Raw genomic sequence first — 16,310 nt, 5'->3', positions numbered from 1 at the left:
TCGCTCTCGCACCAGGGGGCGGGGCCAATCGGCTGCCTCCTTCTAGAACATCCTGGAAGCCCAGCGCTGAGCTCCACCTGAGCCCCGCCCATGTCCTTCGAATTCCTGTGACGCCCACACCCGCGTCTCCCCGCCGGCTTCAGCGCCCAATCAGCGCCCGCCGTCGAAGCAGCGCTCTCCCGGCGTTGTGAGGAGCACCCGGACTGGGGCAACAGCCGTATGACGTTATACCTCCTCCAGGCAGCCATTGGCTGCTTCCTCCTCTCTCCCCTTCCACAGTTCCCGGCGTGCCCCGCACCCACCTCTCGGTGGCCGGCGTGGTGCGGGCAGGCGGGACCATGGCGGCGCTGGAGGGGCCCCTGGCCGTGCTGGGCGAGCGCAGCTCCGGCGATACCGTCCGCAACCAGAACGGTAACGGCCGCGGGCGAAGCCAACCGCCGCCTGCCGGTGGGGAGGGGCTGCGTGGCTCCGGGGTCCCCTCACTTACGGGGGGCAGGGTGGGGGCAGCGTTTGTCAGGTCTTAAATATGAAATTATCGTATTGGAAAGACAGAATTACTGTATTTAATGAAAAAAAAAATAGTACACTGGGCAATATGCAAGTTGATATGCAAAGAGGTGGTTGTCTCATTTGCTCGATTTTGCTCCCTGGGAGTCGCTCCTGAGCGAGGCCTGGGTCATCCAAGTGGAAGTGTTTCTTTATTTTGAAGGCAAGGAGTGGTAAGAAAGTTCCAATGGCCTGCCCGAAAGGTAGCTGAGGCTCCCTGAGAGTGATTTTAGGTTTCCATATGCTGTGTGAATGAGCTGCCTCAAAAGTGATCATATGTTTTGAGCACTTTTACTATTATTGATTCTGCAGGGGTTGAAATTGAGGCAAATACAATAATTACCATACAGCTGGTGATGCTAGTGGGGCAGGCTTTGGCCAGGCTTGTGCACAGAGTCGTTCTGGGTGGGTGGGTATTTCTTTTCCATAAATAGAATTGAATTATCAGAGGGGCATGTTGAATTCATCCCCCTCCCCCACTGCAGCCAGGCTGCAGGGGGCTCACTCAGATGGCCTGACATCTACCCCCCCCCGTGCCTCCATGCTGCCACCCCCCCCCCCACTTGTTCTCTGTCTCACATGTACCTGCACCCCCTGGTCCCACCCACGCACCCCTCTGCCAGCCTTGCTCTCTGCCCAGGGAGCAGCTCTAGCCCTGGCTTGAACCCCTGCCACAAGGGCCACTGCCTGGCTGGGTGGAGAACTGGAGTCCCCATGTGCTCCAGGCTAGATTGGGGCTGGAGCTTCAGGAGAAGATCAGTGTCTGGGGAGCAGGGGCTGCTGGGGGCAGCGATTCTGATCCCACACCTGGGTTGAAGTCAGAGCACCTACCTACCCCTTGCCCTTGCCTCCTACTTGAACCCAAGATGAGGGCTTTTTTTCCCCACCCCCTGTGTTGAATGGGGGAAAACTTTCCCTTGAATTCCGTATTTGAAATAAGTTGCTATCAGAGCTGTGCACAAATACGCAGAAACAGGATTTCTTCTTGAAGTGAAAAATGAGACTAGAAACAGAAGATGGAGAAAAGTGGTTCAAGATTTATTTCTTGATGACTCTGTTTGCACTAGTGTTCTTGTAGTGTCCCTAGATCGGGGGTGGGCAATATATGGCCCACATGCTGGATCCAGCCCTCTAGGCCATTCTGTCCTGCCTGCAGGACCCCTAAAAAATTTAGAAAATTAATATTTATCTGTTCTTGGTTCCTGTCAAAAATGACAGGAGCCAGGGGCAGTAGGAGCCAGAGGAAGCCCCAGCGGGCTCCTGCAACAGCAGGGCCTGACTGGCCCCAGCAGGGGCTTCTGGCCTGGGACCATGTGGCTCATCCAGTGCGAGAAGCTCAGATAAGAAGGGTGAGTGGGGGGGCAGGGGACAAGCTGGTGCTGGGGGGGGTGCAGGGCAAAGTGACCCCGCCCCATGGTCCATGATCCCTGCTGCAGCCGCTTGCAGCCCACACGGCTGTACTGAGCAGGCAGCGGGGCAGGGGAGGGGCTGCTTTTCCCATGCACAGCACCAGCTTGTAACCTATCCCCACTGCCAGCTCAGGCCCCGTGCGGGTGGGCTCGCCCGTTGGGGCTGTGTTATGGCAGCACCAGCTGTGACAACAACTCCGCCCGCCCCCCTGCTTGCCGTGCTGCGCAGTGTTTGCTGCTGCTGTCTGCCCGGAGCTCGCACCACAGTAGGCTACAGTGAGACTGCCACTGCTGCCTCTGGGCTGCCCAGCAGGCTGCAAGCAGTTGCAGCAGGGAGCATGGGCAGATACACTGCTTTTCCCTGCACTCAGCACCAGCTCATTTTCTGCCAGTGAGCATGGGGTTGGGGCTGCATGCTGCCCCGGTGCCTGTACCACAGGGTTGCGGGGGCACTGAGAGTGAGTGGGCATGGGAGCCAGTGGGAACATGGGGCCCAGACTGGTATCCTGGGGCCAGTGCCAGCAGGGCCCAGAGCAGAGTGACAGGAGTCTGGGGGTCTGGGCCAGCTCCCTTCTCTCCCTGCTGGTGCAGCCCAGCCTGGCTTCACAGACCCCTGTGTGGCCCTGGGACATTGTTCCCAAGATGGTGATCAGGGGGCGGGGCACCTGCCAAGGGGTGGGGCTACCCATGCAGCCCTCAAGAGCTTGCCAAAACTGGGTAAGCGGCCTTCCACCCAAAATAATTGCCCACCCCAACCTAGATTGCTCCCTGAAGGTAACCTGTCTGCCTCATTCACTATTAAATAAGGTGAATTTATATTAATAGGAAATTTGGTACCATCAGGTAAATACCGGTAGCAAGAACAGCTCTTTGTAAATACTGATTACAAACATAGGAAGGGGTTTGGTACTTTTAGAGTTCCAAAGGGAAGGTCAGATTTTAACACTTCCCATTTGACTGCCACTTCTTCGATTTACAGATTAAGTGGCTATGCTTATGGGATACAGAAAAAAGTGCTAGAGTCTGAAGGAAAAGATTGTTAATATCTCTTTCCTATATGAGATGGCAGAACATTATACAATAAGACTTTGAATAATAAGTAAATTACATGTGTTTAGTACAGTTATAGTTGTGGGTTGATTAACTGTATTAGGCAAAAATTACTATTTTAGTCCTGAAACCAAAGGAGGTGTCTTCATGGTGTCCATTCAAATTGTGCAAATGGATTTGTCATGGATCCTTATACTGTCACCCTAACCATTTGCATTTCCCCAGTCAAATAGGCCCTGAAGAAGCAGATGTGCCAGAAGTAGATAAAAATTATTTATATTTCGGGCTTTTAAAACAGGGACTGTACTTACAGAAATGTGGGCTATAGAATCAGCTATTTGTGAAGAGTTACATAATTACTTGTTGTTCCATTTTTTACAGTTACAGCTGCAGCTGCCATTGCAAACATTGTGAAAAGTTCCCTTGGGCCAGTTGGTTTGGATAAAATGTTAGTGGATGATATTGGTGTAAGTAGATGTATGTCTTTGTCTTAAACTGTAATGAAAAGGTCTCTGCTTGCTTTTTCTCAATTCACACTCTAATTTATTTAGTAGGAACCTGTTCAGTCTGTTCTTGTCTAAAATGTTGTTCATGGTCTTTATGCATTTAGCAATTTGACCTCTTCAGTATGACTATGAAGGAGCACTCATTTTTTACTCTAATGTAATAAAAGCCTTAGTCTGTCTGTCTGTCCATAACAGTTTATTTGCACTTTGATTGGTTGTCTTGGAAGCCAATCAGAGTGCTCTGCACAGACAAACACACAGGGCAGAGCGCAGCCCTGACGCCATGATAGCAGGGACTAAGGGGCTGGAGTGGGTGGGCAGGGGGGCCAGGTCGGCAGTGCTGGCCTGGCTTCTGCCCCCCAGCTGTGCTCCTTGGAGGCAGTGGTGGTGTGGAGTGCTGGTGGTGCAGTGCTGGCCTCGCCCCCACACCTCATCCAAGGGGTGGCCATGCCCCCCCTGCACAGACAGACAGGAGCTGGGGGGGGTGCGCCACAGGGCTGGAGGTGGAGCACTGTGGGGTACTGGGTGGCAGCATTCCATCCCTGCCCGGCAGTTTGCTACTTTTTAAATAATAGCTTTGATAATAAGTTACAGCTAACTTTTAATCCATGATGTGAATTAGATGCATCCTCTAACAAATCAAAATGTGGGCTCTGTGTATCTCAGATTCCAAAGGAAAGGTCAGGTTTTGTGCGCTTCCCATTTGACTACCACTTCCTCGGTTTATAGATTAAGTGGCTATGCTTATGGGATAAAGAAAAAAGTGCCAGAGTCTGAAGGAAAAGATTGCAAATATCTTTTTCCTATATGAAATGGCAGAACATTCTACAAAAAGATTTTGAATAACAAATAAATTACATAATTTGTTTAGTATTGCTAAGAATGTGGGTTTATTAATTGTGTACCCAGTGGTTATACATCCCTTGGACTATGTGCTGCAGCTCTGCTGCCCCTCTTTCCCCCCACCACACCCCCCCCCAAGCTGTGCAGGAAAGCAGGGTGTTGTGTAGGTCCTCCCCCTCTGGGCTTCATTGCAGGGGTACGTGGGTCACCCTGACCCCCAGGGCCAGGCAGGGAAGTTCAGAGACCCTGCCATCAGCAGCAAGGGAGTGATGGGGAAGTGGAGCCCGGGGGTTACTAGTTAACCCATCATAGTTACCATTTGTGCAGTCCTCGTTTACATTCTGGGGCTGCTGTTGCTATAGCTACTATGGCAGAACCCTCTAACCAACCTACACCAGTAGAAGGAGTTTCTCTGTTGCCAGGGTTATGCCACCAGCTTTCTTAACAGTGTTTTTGCCAAGAGAAACAGGGTTTTGTTGGGAGAGCTGTGTCAACAAAGAGGCCTTCTGGCTTAGCTTTGGCTACCAGCTGAGACGATATAGCTTTGTCAGCAAAACTTAAGTAACATTTATTTAAACTTGATTCCTGGGCATTCAGTTTGTGTCTGTAAATTACTGTATCCTTTTTAGTTAGGGTTGTGAATAACATAAAACAGCAGGTGATGATTCCAATTAGCAGTGTGACTGTCTCACTTTTAAATATCTAAATTAAGTGAGCAAATAACTTCATTTTTCTTGTTGTGTAGTTGTGTTATGCTACATCTAAAAGTCAAAGGAAGGTAGTTTTATGTCACCTTCATAATGGTCATCATCTTAAATTTATACTCATAAATGATTGACTTTTATTAACCTATGCAGAGGGATTAAAGGTTCACTTAAGCTTTTCATAGTTCTTATTCACACAAATGATTTCAGCCTATAAAAGTACATGTGCATTCTTGTATGGTAGTGCCTTATGTTAGTAACTTAGTTCTACCAGCTTATGATTTGTTGGGACTGCACATGTGTGTGCATGTAAAATAAAGACAAGGTAAACTGTAAGCGTAAAAGGTAAAAAAAAAAAAAAAAAATTGTGGGATCTTTCTGCTTGTTTGTTAACTTTCATTAAGATAGCCATATTTTAGTTTCATAACATTTAAAAATGTGTAATGGTTTTTCTGGTTTTCTTGTTTTCTGAAAACTAGGATGTAACCATAACTAATGATGGTGCAACTATTCTGAAGTTGCTGGAGGTGGAACATCCTGCTGCAAAAGTCCTGTGCGAGCTGGCAGATCTGCAAGATAAAGAAGTTGGGGATGGGACCACCTCTGTGGTATGTAGAAAGCCTCATCTGCAGATAGCATTGCCTGATTAAATGGCTGACTTTTAGAATGCTTGTGTTTTGCATACCTATTATAAATCCTGTTGCAGTGGGGGTTGAGTCTGTGCTATTTGACAGTATGGAATGGAGCTAAAATCTGTGTTTTTCCACCATACAAACCATCAGCAATATGCAGAACAAGAATAACAGAAGACAGGAGCACAATATTAGCATCAATGTTGTTAAGGACATGTTAAGCTTGCATTCTCAGGAAAAGTCATTCTTTATTCATTACTTGCAAATTGCTATTCCTTTTCCTATGTGAAGCTTGAAAATATCTTCTGGATGAGATGTTCTTTGGTAGAAAGGTATCATCTTTCCAGACCCTGTAGTTACCATTGCACTAGCATAACAAAAAACATAAATAGTGGAGATAAACCTGTAAACTACATGAGTTTCCACCAATGTAGTAGAGAATTGTCCCTGAAAAAATTGGAGATAAAATTCTATAAATACAAGTTACATGGGTTGTCTCCCTCTGTTTATCCCTGCTTAGCTGTCTGCTGAACTTATTTACCTGCTCCCCTGTAACCTAGTGGTAATGGCCCCCCCGCACTAGGATCAGGCCCTGGGGCCTAGCACAGCCATAGTTCAGCTGTACTTGTTGGGATTGGATAAAGTTCCCCATGGGTGTGGAGATTTGATTGGGGGTGGGGGGGTATGCCATCATTTCCCCACTGGCAAATTTCTGAACCCTTGAGGGGCCCTGTGGTCCCGATGACTAGGTGCCACAGGCCAGATATGGCCTAGTGACCATAAGTTAAGCACCCTGATTTAAACGATGGGCAACTCTTTCAAGCCATTATTTATCTCTTTGTGGAAGCAAGAACTGCTATGTAATTTTCACTCATTTTTCCACCTGGAAAAGTTTGTTTTTGGCACAGAGGATTTGATTTTCCTGCTGTTTGTTTTGTTTTCACAAACAGGTCATTATTGCTGCAGAACTTCTGAAGAACGCAGATGAATTAGTCAAACAGAAAATTCATCCTACTTCCATTATTGGTGGATATCGACTTGCTTGCAAGTAAGTCTGATTCAATGGAATAACAATGTATTCCAGTTCTAGGAGAGCATAATATATAGTGAATGTATTATCTCATTTACATGTGGAGTCGCATGTTACGTGGGGGTTAGGTTCTAAAGTCAGCGTGTAAGGTGAAAATCGCCTATAGGCAAAATTACCCTTGAAAATCAGCTGGCCTGCTCCTGGGACCTAGCACATATGCATGGTGGGGGCTGCACGCACGCTAGGTCCCAAGAGCTGGCTGGGGGAGCTGGGGGGCTTGCCCAGTGGTACAGTCCACTCCCTCCCCCATCCAGCTGCTCCCTCCCAGGGCAGCCTGCACCAAACTCCTGCCCGGTAGCGTGCATAACTTGCCAGCAGGGCTGCTTCCAATGTAGCTGCTTGGCCCCGTGCACAGCGCTGCCGGGGGCAGCTGCAGGCTGAATCCAAACAACCGGTACTCCGGGGCATACGTGTGTGATGAATTCACGTAAGTTAAATGTGCATATGATGTGACTCCACTGTATTTGTCAACAGTGCAGATTCTTTTCTTATGGTGCGTGTTTGTTAAGGCTTGGGGATGTTTGTCAATTTTGTTGTACCACAGTATTAAGTATGTCCTGACAGCAGGAAATTCTTGCTGTTTCATGTGGGAAAAACCAGAATTTTCATCAATAAAATGAACTAAGTGTTTATGGAAGGAGGAGCTGGGGAAAGGGGTTGTCATAGATATGAAACTGTTTCCAGAGGGAACAAATTTTTCTTTGTTTTTTATTCAACAGAGAAGCTGTTCGCTACATCAATGAAAATCTTATTATTAATACAGATGAACTGGGTAGAGAGTGTCTTATTAATTCAGCTAAAACATCAATGTCATCCAAAATCATAGGAATGTATCCTTTGTGGTAGCAGGAAAGTAACATTCACTTCATTTCAAACAAAGTGAGGAAAAGCTTGAATATCTTGTAATTGGTCATTCTCCTGTAATTGCTCTGTATGCCCTTTACTGCTTCTCAGCTGCTGTGTGTAAGTATCCCCATGCCCTTACATACTGTGTTGAAGGCTAACCTGGACAGCCTACTCCTGAATGGAAGAGGGCTTAATTGTCTTGGTTTAGCTTTTACTTACTGCAGGGTTATTGCAGAAACGTGAACAGTTTGTGCTTGCAGTTCATGGGGTGGGGCTTTGTTGTTTTACAGTAATTGTTCATTTGTCCATTTCTACCCCACAGTAAAAAAATAAACTGGGATAACTTTCCTTCGGCCATGCTCCTGCAGTGTAGCTCATATTGTGGGTTAAGAGTGGGCAGGAGTGTAATTACCATAGAACCGAAGTATAATAAATCTCATTTTCCCCTTATTCATGGGCACATGAACAGTAGTAACTGGCTATGCCTGATTTGTACAAAATTATCTGATGGTAAATGTGGCCTGAAAAGATTTTGGAAACCCCTGGTTTTCACAGTGTAACATTTTAACAAAGTGTTGCAATTAGCCTACTTTAAGATGAGATTTTAGTTATTTCTTGTGACAGAAAGTGACATCACAGCTGCTATAAGAGATTTGAAGGAGCTATTCTAATCTAAAATCCTATATTTTTCATTTTCCTTTCTCAGCTGTAGAAAATAGGATAGTGTGTGGTGTAATCTTTTTTTGGGGGTTTGTTTTTGTTTCATTTTTTGTTTTTTTTTTCATTTGTTTGTTACTAATTTAAATATTTATTTATTTTAAAAATAAATTGGTGGTTGGTTTGCCTCCTTTCTTAGTTTAAAGATTAAAATAAGCTCTTTGCTTTCCATTTAACAAACACGTCTTTCTTTTGTTTAACTTTGTGTCTTGTCCAGGTTTGTTGCTGCTCTGAAGTACATCCCTTCTCTCATACTCCTGTCTTTACCTTAGCCAGTATATTTACATTTTGCATTTGAGGGAAATGTTTCAGAGAAAAAAAATAGGTGAACATACACACGATTATTAATCTCCGTATTTCATGTAACAAATTCTGATTGCATTAAGCCTTGCTCTTTCATGGAGGTTAAAGGAAGAAAGTGTGGTATTAATTGTAGGTCATTTAAAGCTGTCCTTTTGCCATAATCACCACTGTACTATGGTGGAAGACTAGCTGCCTGGCATCAGTGCTACACATACAAATGCTATGCTGAGTTCTAAGTTAATTTGTACAGTGTTGGTTGTCTTTTTATAATTAATTTTGGCCTTAACAGTATTATTTTAGAGATGGTGACTTCTTTGCTAACATGGTGGTGGAAGCTGCAAGTGCAGTTAAATACACAGACCAAAAGGGTCAGGCGCGATATCCAATCAACTCCATTAATGTTCTGAAGGCACATGGCCGTAGCCAGAAAGAGAGTATTCTTGTGAATGGTTATGCACTGAATTGTGTGGTGGGTTCTCAGGGTAAGATTTTCTTTTTTGATAGATTAGTTATTGCACTCACTAAATTAATGTGTGCTTACGAATATTGATATGTGATGATGCTTCTGTTGATGCAGTAAGTTAGGAAATTAAGTATTTTTCATTTAAAAATTAAATTAATCCTAAAACAAGTCAACATTAAAATTCAGTGAAATTAAATTTCATTTAAATGTAAATGGAAAAAATGTTAATCTACAGCATGCTGAGTTTCACTCCCCCCCCAATAAAGTAGGACAAGAGTTGCACAAGAATATCTGGGTATTTTGCTAAATTGTTGATCTTGAGAAGAAAGGCTTCTTATCATATGCTGAAGGGCAGCAGCATTTGATTTTTTGACATGGTTGGTTTTTTCTTAAATTCTGGGGATTTGTAATTCCACATAACATTTTTCCTGTGCCTAAATCTTGCTAGTGGTCCTCCAGGGGAGGAGGCTTTTCTAAAATTTCATAATGAGTATAGCAGTTGAAGTTAGATATTTAACAATTTCTAACTACCCATCTCTAGGAAAAAAAGTAGGTAACTCAAGTTCAGACTTTGCCCTGAAACTCACAAGCATCTGTGAAGTTTGTCAAAGAAATTTGCAATGGATATAAATATTGAGTCCTGAAGTCATGTCTGAGAAATAACTCCTTGTTTATACCCAAGGCCACTAAGTTTTAAATATTCAGTTTTTCTCTTTACATTGTGTCTTTGTCCAAACTCCTTTTGAGCAAGATGGACTTTAATATGGTAGTTACCATGGTGTGTCCTGATGCCTCTTTTTCAGTTGTTCAGAGGCTTCAGTCAGGGAGTAGCAAATGGGCTAGGAAGGCAGAGTGGAACTCCTTGGGTAACACCCAGAGATTGCTGTCTGCAGTGGAAGGTCTCAAATGTGTTTGTTATAAAAAATTTTAAAAAATAAAAATCCCTAAAATTATGTTACTTGGATGTAAAAGCTAAGTCTATCAACATTTTTCTTTTACTGAGACTGTAGCAGTAGATCTCTATAGAGCAACATTTCAGTTATGCTGGAATTTGATGGTTCCATTTAATTATTTTTAGCAATAATGTCACTTAATGTTGAATTCAGAAGCACTTAAAGGTGCTTCCTAAGAAAGCAACTAAGATTATGCTTGGGTATAGAAAGGTATTTTACTACTCTTTGTCAGGGGTGGGCAATTATTTTGGGCAGAGGGCTGCTTACTGAGTTTTGGCAAGCCACTGAGGGCCGCATAATAAGCAGCCGGGGGCAGATAAATATTAATTCTCTAAAATGTTTAGGGACCCTGCAGGCCAGATAGAATGGCCTGGCGGGCCGCATCTGGCCTGCGGGCCACATTTTGCCCACCCCTGCTTTGTGTTGTTACTTTATCTACTTCACTTAGTTTAACATACCTTATTTTCTTGTACACAGTATATCCCCAAATAAAACAAACCTTGTTTTCAAAAGGCAGAACGTAGAGAAGAAAAAGTTCTTTTCCGGATTCATGGGTGACTGTGGCATAGACTAAGTTCTCCTGAGAACATAGAAGTGCCCAGAAAGTGTGACATTTCCAGGAGGAGTTGTGGATGAGGCTACAGGAACTTCCTGGTGTAGCAGATGGTCTCCAGGGATATCACACTTCTTGGATACTCTGGATTCCCTAGGATTTAATCTGTCACACCAGGTTAGGCCCCAGACCCTTGAAAGGGCAGTGTTTACAGGGTCTAAAGTAAAGAATTACTTACAGTTAAAAAACACAGTGCTGTTTCCACATCACAAACCTCATCAGGATACTACAACAGCTCAGTTTGTGCCTGAAGCATCACATACAGTGCTCAGCAAAATACCTACAACTGTGAGAAAGTTAACACAGGACTCTGCCATCTTGACAGCTGTATGGCATGCACAGTATCTCCACGCTTCCTTCTCCAGCAAAGACAATGTCCTTGATTAAGACGTACACCAAATTTGGGGGGTTGATTTTTGAGGGGAAAGTTGAATATGTGCAAGAAAATATATTTACACCCTTGCAACACATTAAAATTTGAGGAACAGAAATAGCTTTAGAGGTAACTGATTATCTTTATAAATAAGATAATGTAACTGGTGCTATTTTCATTAAACAGTTTTAATTAAATGCTTAATCAAATTTAGTGAAATCCTATTTTTTCACATAGGTATGACTAAGAGAATAGTTAATGCAAAGATTGCCTGCCTGGACTTCAGTCTGCAGAAAACAAAAATGAAGCTTGGTGTTCAAGTCGTTATTACAGATCCTGAGAAACTAGACCAGATCAGACAGAGGTGTGCTAGTTTTTTTCCATGTATCCTTTTAGTATTTTTAATTCTGGTAGGTTTCTGGATGGCTTGATGTCCTAAGCTGAACTGATAGGCAACAAATTAACTGCCGTAAGTAGCTATGGCATCTTAATATAACAGTGGAAAGTACCACATGCACCACTTCGTACCACATGCCACTTTTACTCAAAAATTAGCCATCCAGAATTGAGGTGCACGTTTTAAGCAAAGAAGCAAATTTTCATGCTTGGGGTTCTCGGATACCACATGCAGGCTCAGCTTCACTCACCTTAGCAGCTCCAAAGCTAAAGTATTAACTTTGTGACAGCTGCTGCTGAACTGGCAACAGCTTTTGAATGCTTCTAGGAGTGTTCAGCCATGGTGAGCTTATGCTGCATCGGGAAAGACTGGAAAGATCTTTTCTTTTTGGTTTTTGCTTCGTCTTTCCTTTTGTAAGCAGTATATATGTCGGGGGGGGCATGTGGTATGCAAAAAATATAGTACGGAATCATTGGAGTATGTTTGAATAATCTAAATTTAGTTCACTGTTACAGTATTAAACTAGGAAGCTAAATGTTAACAGGTAATTTCAAGTGGTTCTACATTAATGTGATATCTGGAGATCTGTGCTGTGTATCAGTTTAACTGTTCCATATGTGGGACAAAAAAGGCATGGTTACAGTTTAGGATTTTTGACGGCGATTTTTATAATAATTTTAGGTTATAAACACTTGTTCGTGTCACCTTTTGCAGAGAGTCAGATATCACTAAAGAGAGGATTCAGAAGATTCTAGCTACAGGTGCCAATGTTGTTCTAACTACCGGTGGTATTGATGATATGTGTCTGAAGTATTTTGTTGATGCTGGTGCTATGGCAGTACGCAGAGTTCTGAAAAAAGATCTAAAACGCATAGCCAAAGCTTCTGGAGGTATGTATGTATCACGACCTTGGTCATAGTTTAGAGTTTTTTTGAAAATGAAGGTGTTTGGGTTTTGCAGATTCCAGATAGGGAGCATCTCTGCTAAATGGAAAAGAAGTGCCATAGAGTAATGACTGTTGAAGATGTAGAATGAAGAAACATGATGGCTGGTAGTGGGAAGGTTTCCTCACTTTAGAAGAACCAGACTCGGTTCTTGTGAACTTGGCTTGAGTAAACTCTGCTTTTAAGTCCAAGTTTAATATTTTCTTAATTCCCGACTTTCTTTAATAAAATCATGCAACTATAGAGAAGAAACTATTTAACTTATAAGGTAAAACTCTTCAATCCCAATTTTTGTGGAACTTTCAAGTAAAGTCTGCCTAGAATTTTGCAGGAACTTTAACGTTAGTCAAGGTATAAAAACTTACTTTTCACATCCCTTCTTTTTAACTGTATTAGTGTAAGCCCAGAAACAATAAGAACAAATTGATTTTAAGAAGCAATGATGTAGTCTTCAAGAAAATTGATATTTCTTGATACATCCAGATGGTTTAGAAATGCTTAGTCTACCATTTTATGAGGAAATACTATTTAGCATACTGATGTTTGCTTTTTCATAGACGGTTATATTTATTTTAGAAGACTGACAGGATAATGATATGTGCTAGAATTACACATGCTAATTTCACCATCTATGTTTTTTGTTTTAAAAGCAACTGTGTGTTCAACCTTGGCTAACCTGGAAGGTGAAGAAAGCTTTGAGGCATCAATGCTGGGACAGGCAGAAGAGGTGGTTCAAGAAAGAATATGTGACGATGAACTGATATTAGTCAAGAAGTAAGAGCATGTTTCTTTAAAAAAAAAAAAAACCTGAGTGGATATGCCACGTTAGTTTTGTTGCACCGCTAAAACTAAATTTCCCATTTATTTGCTGCCATACGATCTTAGTAGTATGAGCAGTTATACGCATGGGATAAAGCATATTAAGCTCACTGTAAAATCAGTGGTGAAAATCACCAGTGTTTCACCTTTTTTGCTGTGGCTAGACATTTCTCAGACAGTCTAATTCTAATTATTAACTAGTGGCCAGTCAAGGTTGTTAAAGAATTGGCTTGTTTAAAACACATTATTCACAAACAGGCCTGTGCCTGCCTCAGCCTGCTTACCTTCTGTCTGGCTTCAGGGCAGCAGTGGCTGTGGTCCAGCCTGTGTAGGTAGAAGCACAACAGCAGCTCCAAGCCTGGCTGGGTTTGAGCTGAGGGTGCATGGGTGCCAAAAGTAAGCAGTAGGATAGAGGCAAGTTTGCTATATGGTCTCCTCTGTGCAAACTCCCTCCCCACTACACCGTCTCCCCACTGTAAAAGCCACCCCACCCAGGGCAGGCAGCAGCTCAGCTCTAGCTTTGGACCCAGACTTGGAACCAGGGCCACTGTGGTCACCTCCCACAGGCCAGTACTTGAATATAAGACTTGGCTTCCTCACCATCCCCCTTTTGGCTGGAAAAAGAACTCGTTGTAGAAATCAAGTAAATATAATAGTTCCCTATATGTTCCAATATGACATCTCTTTTTAGTTTCATAGGACTAAAGAGTTGTCAGAAAGTAGGATATTTACTCACTTCTGCAACTTCACAGCCACCTATTGCTATAATACCAGCAGTTCCACTAGTTTATTTTTGGCTGTTGAATAAAAGCAGGGCTGTCTAACTGATTGTGAGGGGCACAGGAAGCCCCTGAGGGATTAAACAGTGGCCTGCCACTCTTTGCTGCTGCCAGAATCCCTGGGCTCCCCTTCCCTCCTCCAGTTCTCTTGCCTGTCCCTAGCTGAAAGGTTCAGAGACCAAAGGACTGTCCACAGTGTGCCCACAAATGTAGGGGCCTGTGTGGCACAGCAGGACTGTGCAGGTAGCCCCCATGGCACATTAGGTACCCATGGGGTAAAGCAGTAGAGGGGGACTAATGGCATGGAATGGTGTGGTGGTGGGGAGAGTCCATGTGATGCAACAGGGAAGGGTCATGTTGCATTGCATAAGGAGCCCATGCTGTGCAGGGGAGTGGGCTCCCACAATGGTTTGTGGGTTTCTGCATTGTGGCAGGCAAGGTGGACATGCAGTCACTCAGAAATTGGGCAGCCCTAGAATAAAGAAAGCAGAGATTGAAACAAACACGGTGCTAAACTCTGTGTTTCTGTTGATAACTGGTTTTTATTTCATATTCACTGGTGGAAAATGTCTTTTCCTTCATACTGTAAGTAAAATTTCCTAATTAAGTGAGCAAATAAATAATGCATTAGAGCCTAAATACAAGCTTCTAACCTGTCCAGGGGAATTAGCATGCACATTGATTTTTTTAAGATGTATCAGTTGTTGCAAGATCTTTGGACAGCTTAACATTTAAGGCTAGATCTTTGTTAAAAAATTAACTGTGATGATGGTATAGTAGAACATTAGTGAGCTCTCTGAAGTGATTTTTTTCTGAAGTAAGCAACTTTTTTCTCTCTCAACAGTACTAAGGCTCGTACTTCTGCATCTATTATTTTACGGGGAGCCAATGACTTCATGTGTGATGAAATGGAGCGGTCCATACATGATGCTCTTTGTGTAGTTAAGAGAGTATTGGAGTCCAAATCTGTGGTTCCAGGTGGTGGTGCTGTAGAGGCAGCACTTTCAATATATCTTGAAAATTATGCAACTAGCATGGTAAGCATGCTTTATAAAACATTGTGTACCATTACAGAAAATAAGAACTTACTGCCAGTGGATTTACTAGTGCACAAGTCTTCACTTTCAGCTTCTGCAAGCTTTGTTGCACTTATGGGTTGGGAATAATTATTATACGTGAATATAAAATTCAGCTTTCAAGGCAACTTCTTCCAATCTGAGTAGTCCCCTTCCTCTTCCCTCTCTTGTTCCACCTCATTTTGATCAAAAACTTTTCTGGGCTAAAATCTTTTCTGTCTTCCTACAAAATAAATCACTTTAAACTGGCTTTCTTCTGAAGTTATGGCTGCAGCTGCCTGCTTATAATGCACCATTTGGCTTGAAAAATCTTTGTGAATAAAAAGTAACTACAATTACCTATTCTTCCTTCTTTAGGGATCCCGTGAGCAGCTTGCTATTGCAGAATTTGCAAGATCACTATTAGTTATTCCAAATACTTTAGCAGTAAATGCTGCTCAGGATGCCATAGATCTTGTTGCAAAGTTGAGAGCATTTCACAATGAAGCTCAAGTTAATCCAGAACGCAAAAATCTGAAATGGTAAGTATCTATGTGAAGTGGGGTGGGGAGTCAACCTGAGCCCATTTTCTTAAGTGAAGAGTTATTTTAGTAGTTTACTGATGCCACTTTACCTCTAACTATTAACTATTTTGTGATGTATTTATAAATTTACTAAGCTTCCCTGCATGCCATCCTGCAACTTGATCTACACACAAATATTACAACTGAACTACAGGCTTGTTTTGGTAAAGGACATAGGGCTGAATAGCGCTGCTTGTACTTACTTGATACACTTCTCAATTGCAGGATTGGTCTCGACTTAATAAATGGAAAACCTCGTGATAACAAACAAGCTGGTGTTTTTGAGCCTACCTTGGTCAAAACCAAGAGCTTAAAATTTGCAACAGAAGCAGCAATTACTATACTTCGTATTGATGATCTTATTAAGCTGCATCCTGAAAGTAAAGATGATAAAGGAGGGTGTTATGAAGATGCAGTTCGTTCTGGAGCACTTGAAGAATAAGAGGCATTTTATTTGTGTTGAGTTGAGTTATGTAATGTAGATTTTCCTGTCTGTCGTTGGCAGTGTGTTAATAAAAACACGTGCACAGTAAGAAAGGATTGTCTGTATTCAGCTTTGACTTATAAACTTTCAACCTCTTTTGAATTTAGTGTTTAGAATATCTCTTCCTGTTAGGAGAGCAGAACTGAGCAGTGTAAGTGTAAGACAGTGTTGTATAACTATTAAAAATATTGTAAGTAAAA

General features: G+C 42.8%; 1 protein-coding gene and 3 non-coding genes across 4 annotated transcripts; all 4 read left to right on the top strand.

Annotated features, from left to right (window-relative positions):
* Positions 1–253: 253 nt before the first annotated feature.
* On the top strand, positions 254–16,310 carry TCP1 (t-complex 1). Its single transcript, XM_090042323.1, has 12 exons — positions 254–411; positions 3,387–3,472; positions 5,538–5,666; positions 6,641–6,738; positions 7,500–7,610; positions 8,947–9,128; positions 11,286–11,412; positions 12,160–12,335; positions 13,040–13,163; positions 14,832–15,024; positions 15,421–15,584; positions 15,852–16,310. Exons 1-12 carry the CDS (start codon positions 339–341, stop codon positions 16,066–16,068), a joined length of 1,680 nt encoding a protein of 559 aa, XP_089898449.1. The 5' UTR covers positions 254–338; the 3' UTR covers positions 16,069–16,310.
* On the top strand, positions 2,901–3,035 carry LOC149873303 (small nucleolar RNA SNORA29). Its single transcript, XR_016440118.1, has one exon. It is a non-coding gene; the product is annotated as a small nucleolar RNA SNORA29 (small nucleolar RNA).
* LOC149873302 (small nucleolar RNA SNORA29) lies at positions 4,207–4,341 on the top strand. Its single transcript, XR_016440117.1, has one exon. It is a non-coding gene; the product is annotated as a small nucleolar RNA SNORA29 (small nucleolar RNA).
* On the top strand, positions 13,243–13,378 carry LOC149873301 (small nucleolar RNA SNORA20). Its single transcript, XR_016440121.1, has one exon. It is a non-coding gene; the product is annotated as a small nucleolar RNA SNORA20 (small nucleolar RNA).

The sequence above is a fragment of the Crocodylus siamensis genome, chromosome 1 (assembly GCF_052110815.1).
Source record: "Crocodylus siamensis isolate JL-2025a chromosome 1, ASM5211081v1, whole genome shotgun sequence".
In the NCBI taxonomy this organism is placed as follows: domain Eukaryota; kingdom Metazoa; phylum Chordata; order Crocodylia; family Crocodylidae; genus Crocodylus; species Crocodylus siamensis.
Note: the sequence above shows the minus strand (reverse complement) of the source record. Positions and strands in the feature narration are given on the sequence as shown.

What these genes read in the sequence shown, in the direction of transcription:
- TCP1 (XM_090042323.1), top strand. Translation starts at nt 339, where the DNA reads ATGGCGGCGCTGGAGGGGCCCCTGGCCGTGCTGGGCGAGCGCAGCTCC. An exon ending in TTGTGTGGTGGGTTCTCAGG is followed by an intron (nt 9,129 to 11,285) that starts GTAAGATTTTCT and finishes TTTTTCACATAG; the next exon opens with GTATGACTAAGAGAATAGTT. An exon ending in AAAATTATGCAACTAGCATG is followed by an intron (nt 15,025 to 15,420) that starts GTAAGCATGCTT and finishes TTCCTTCTTTAG; the next exon opens with GGATCCCGTGAGCAGCTTGC.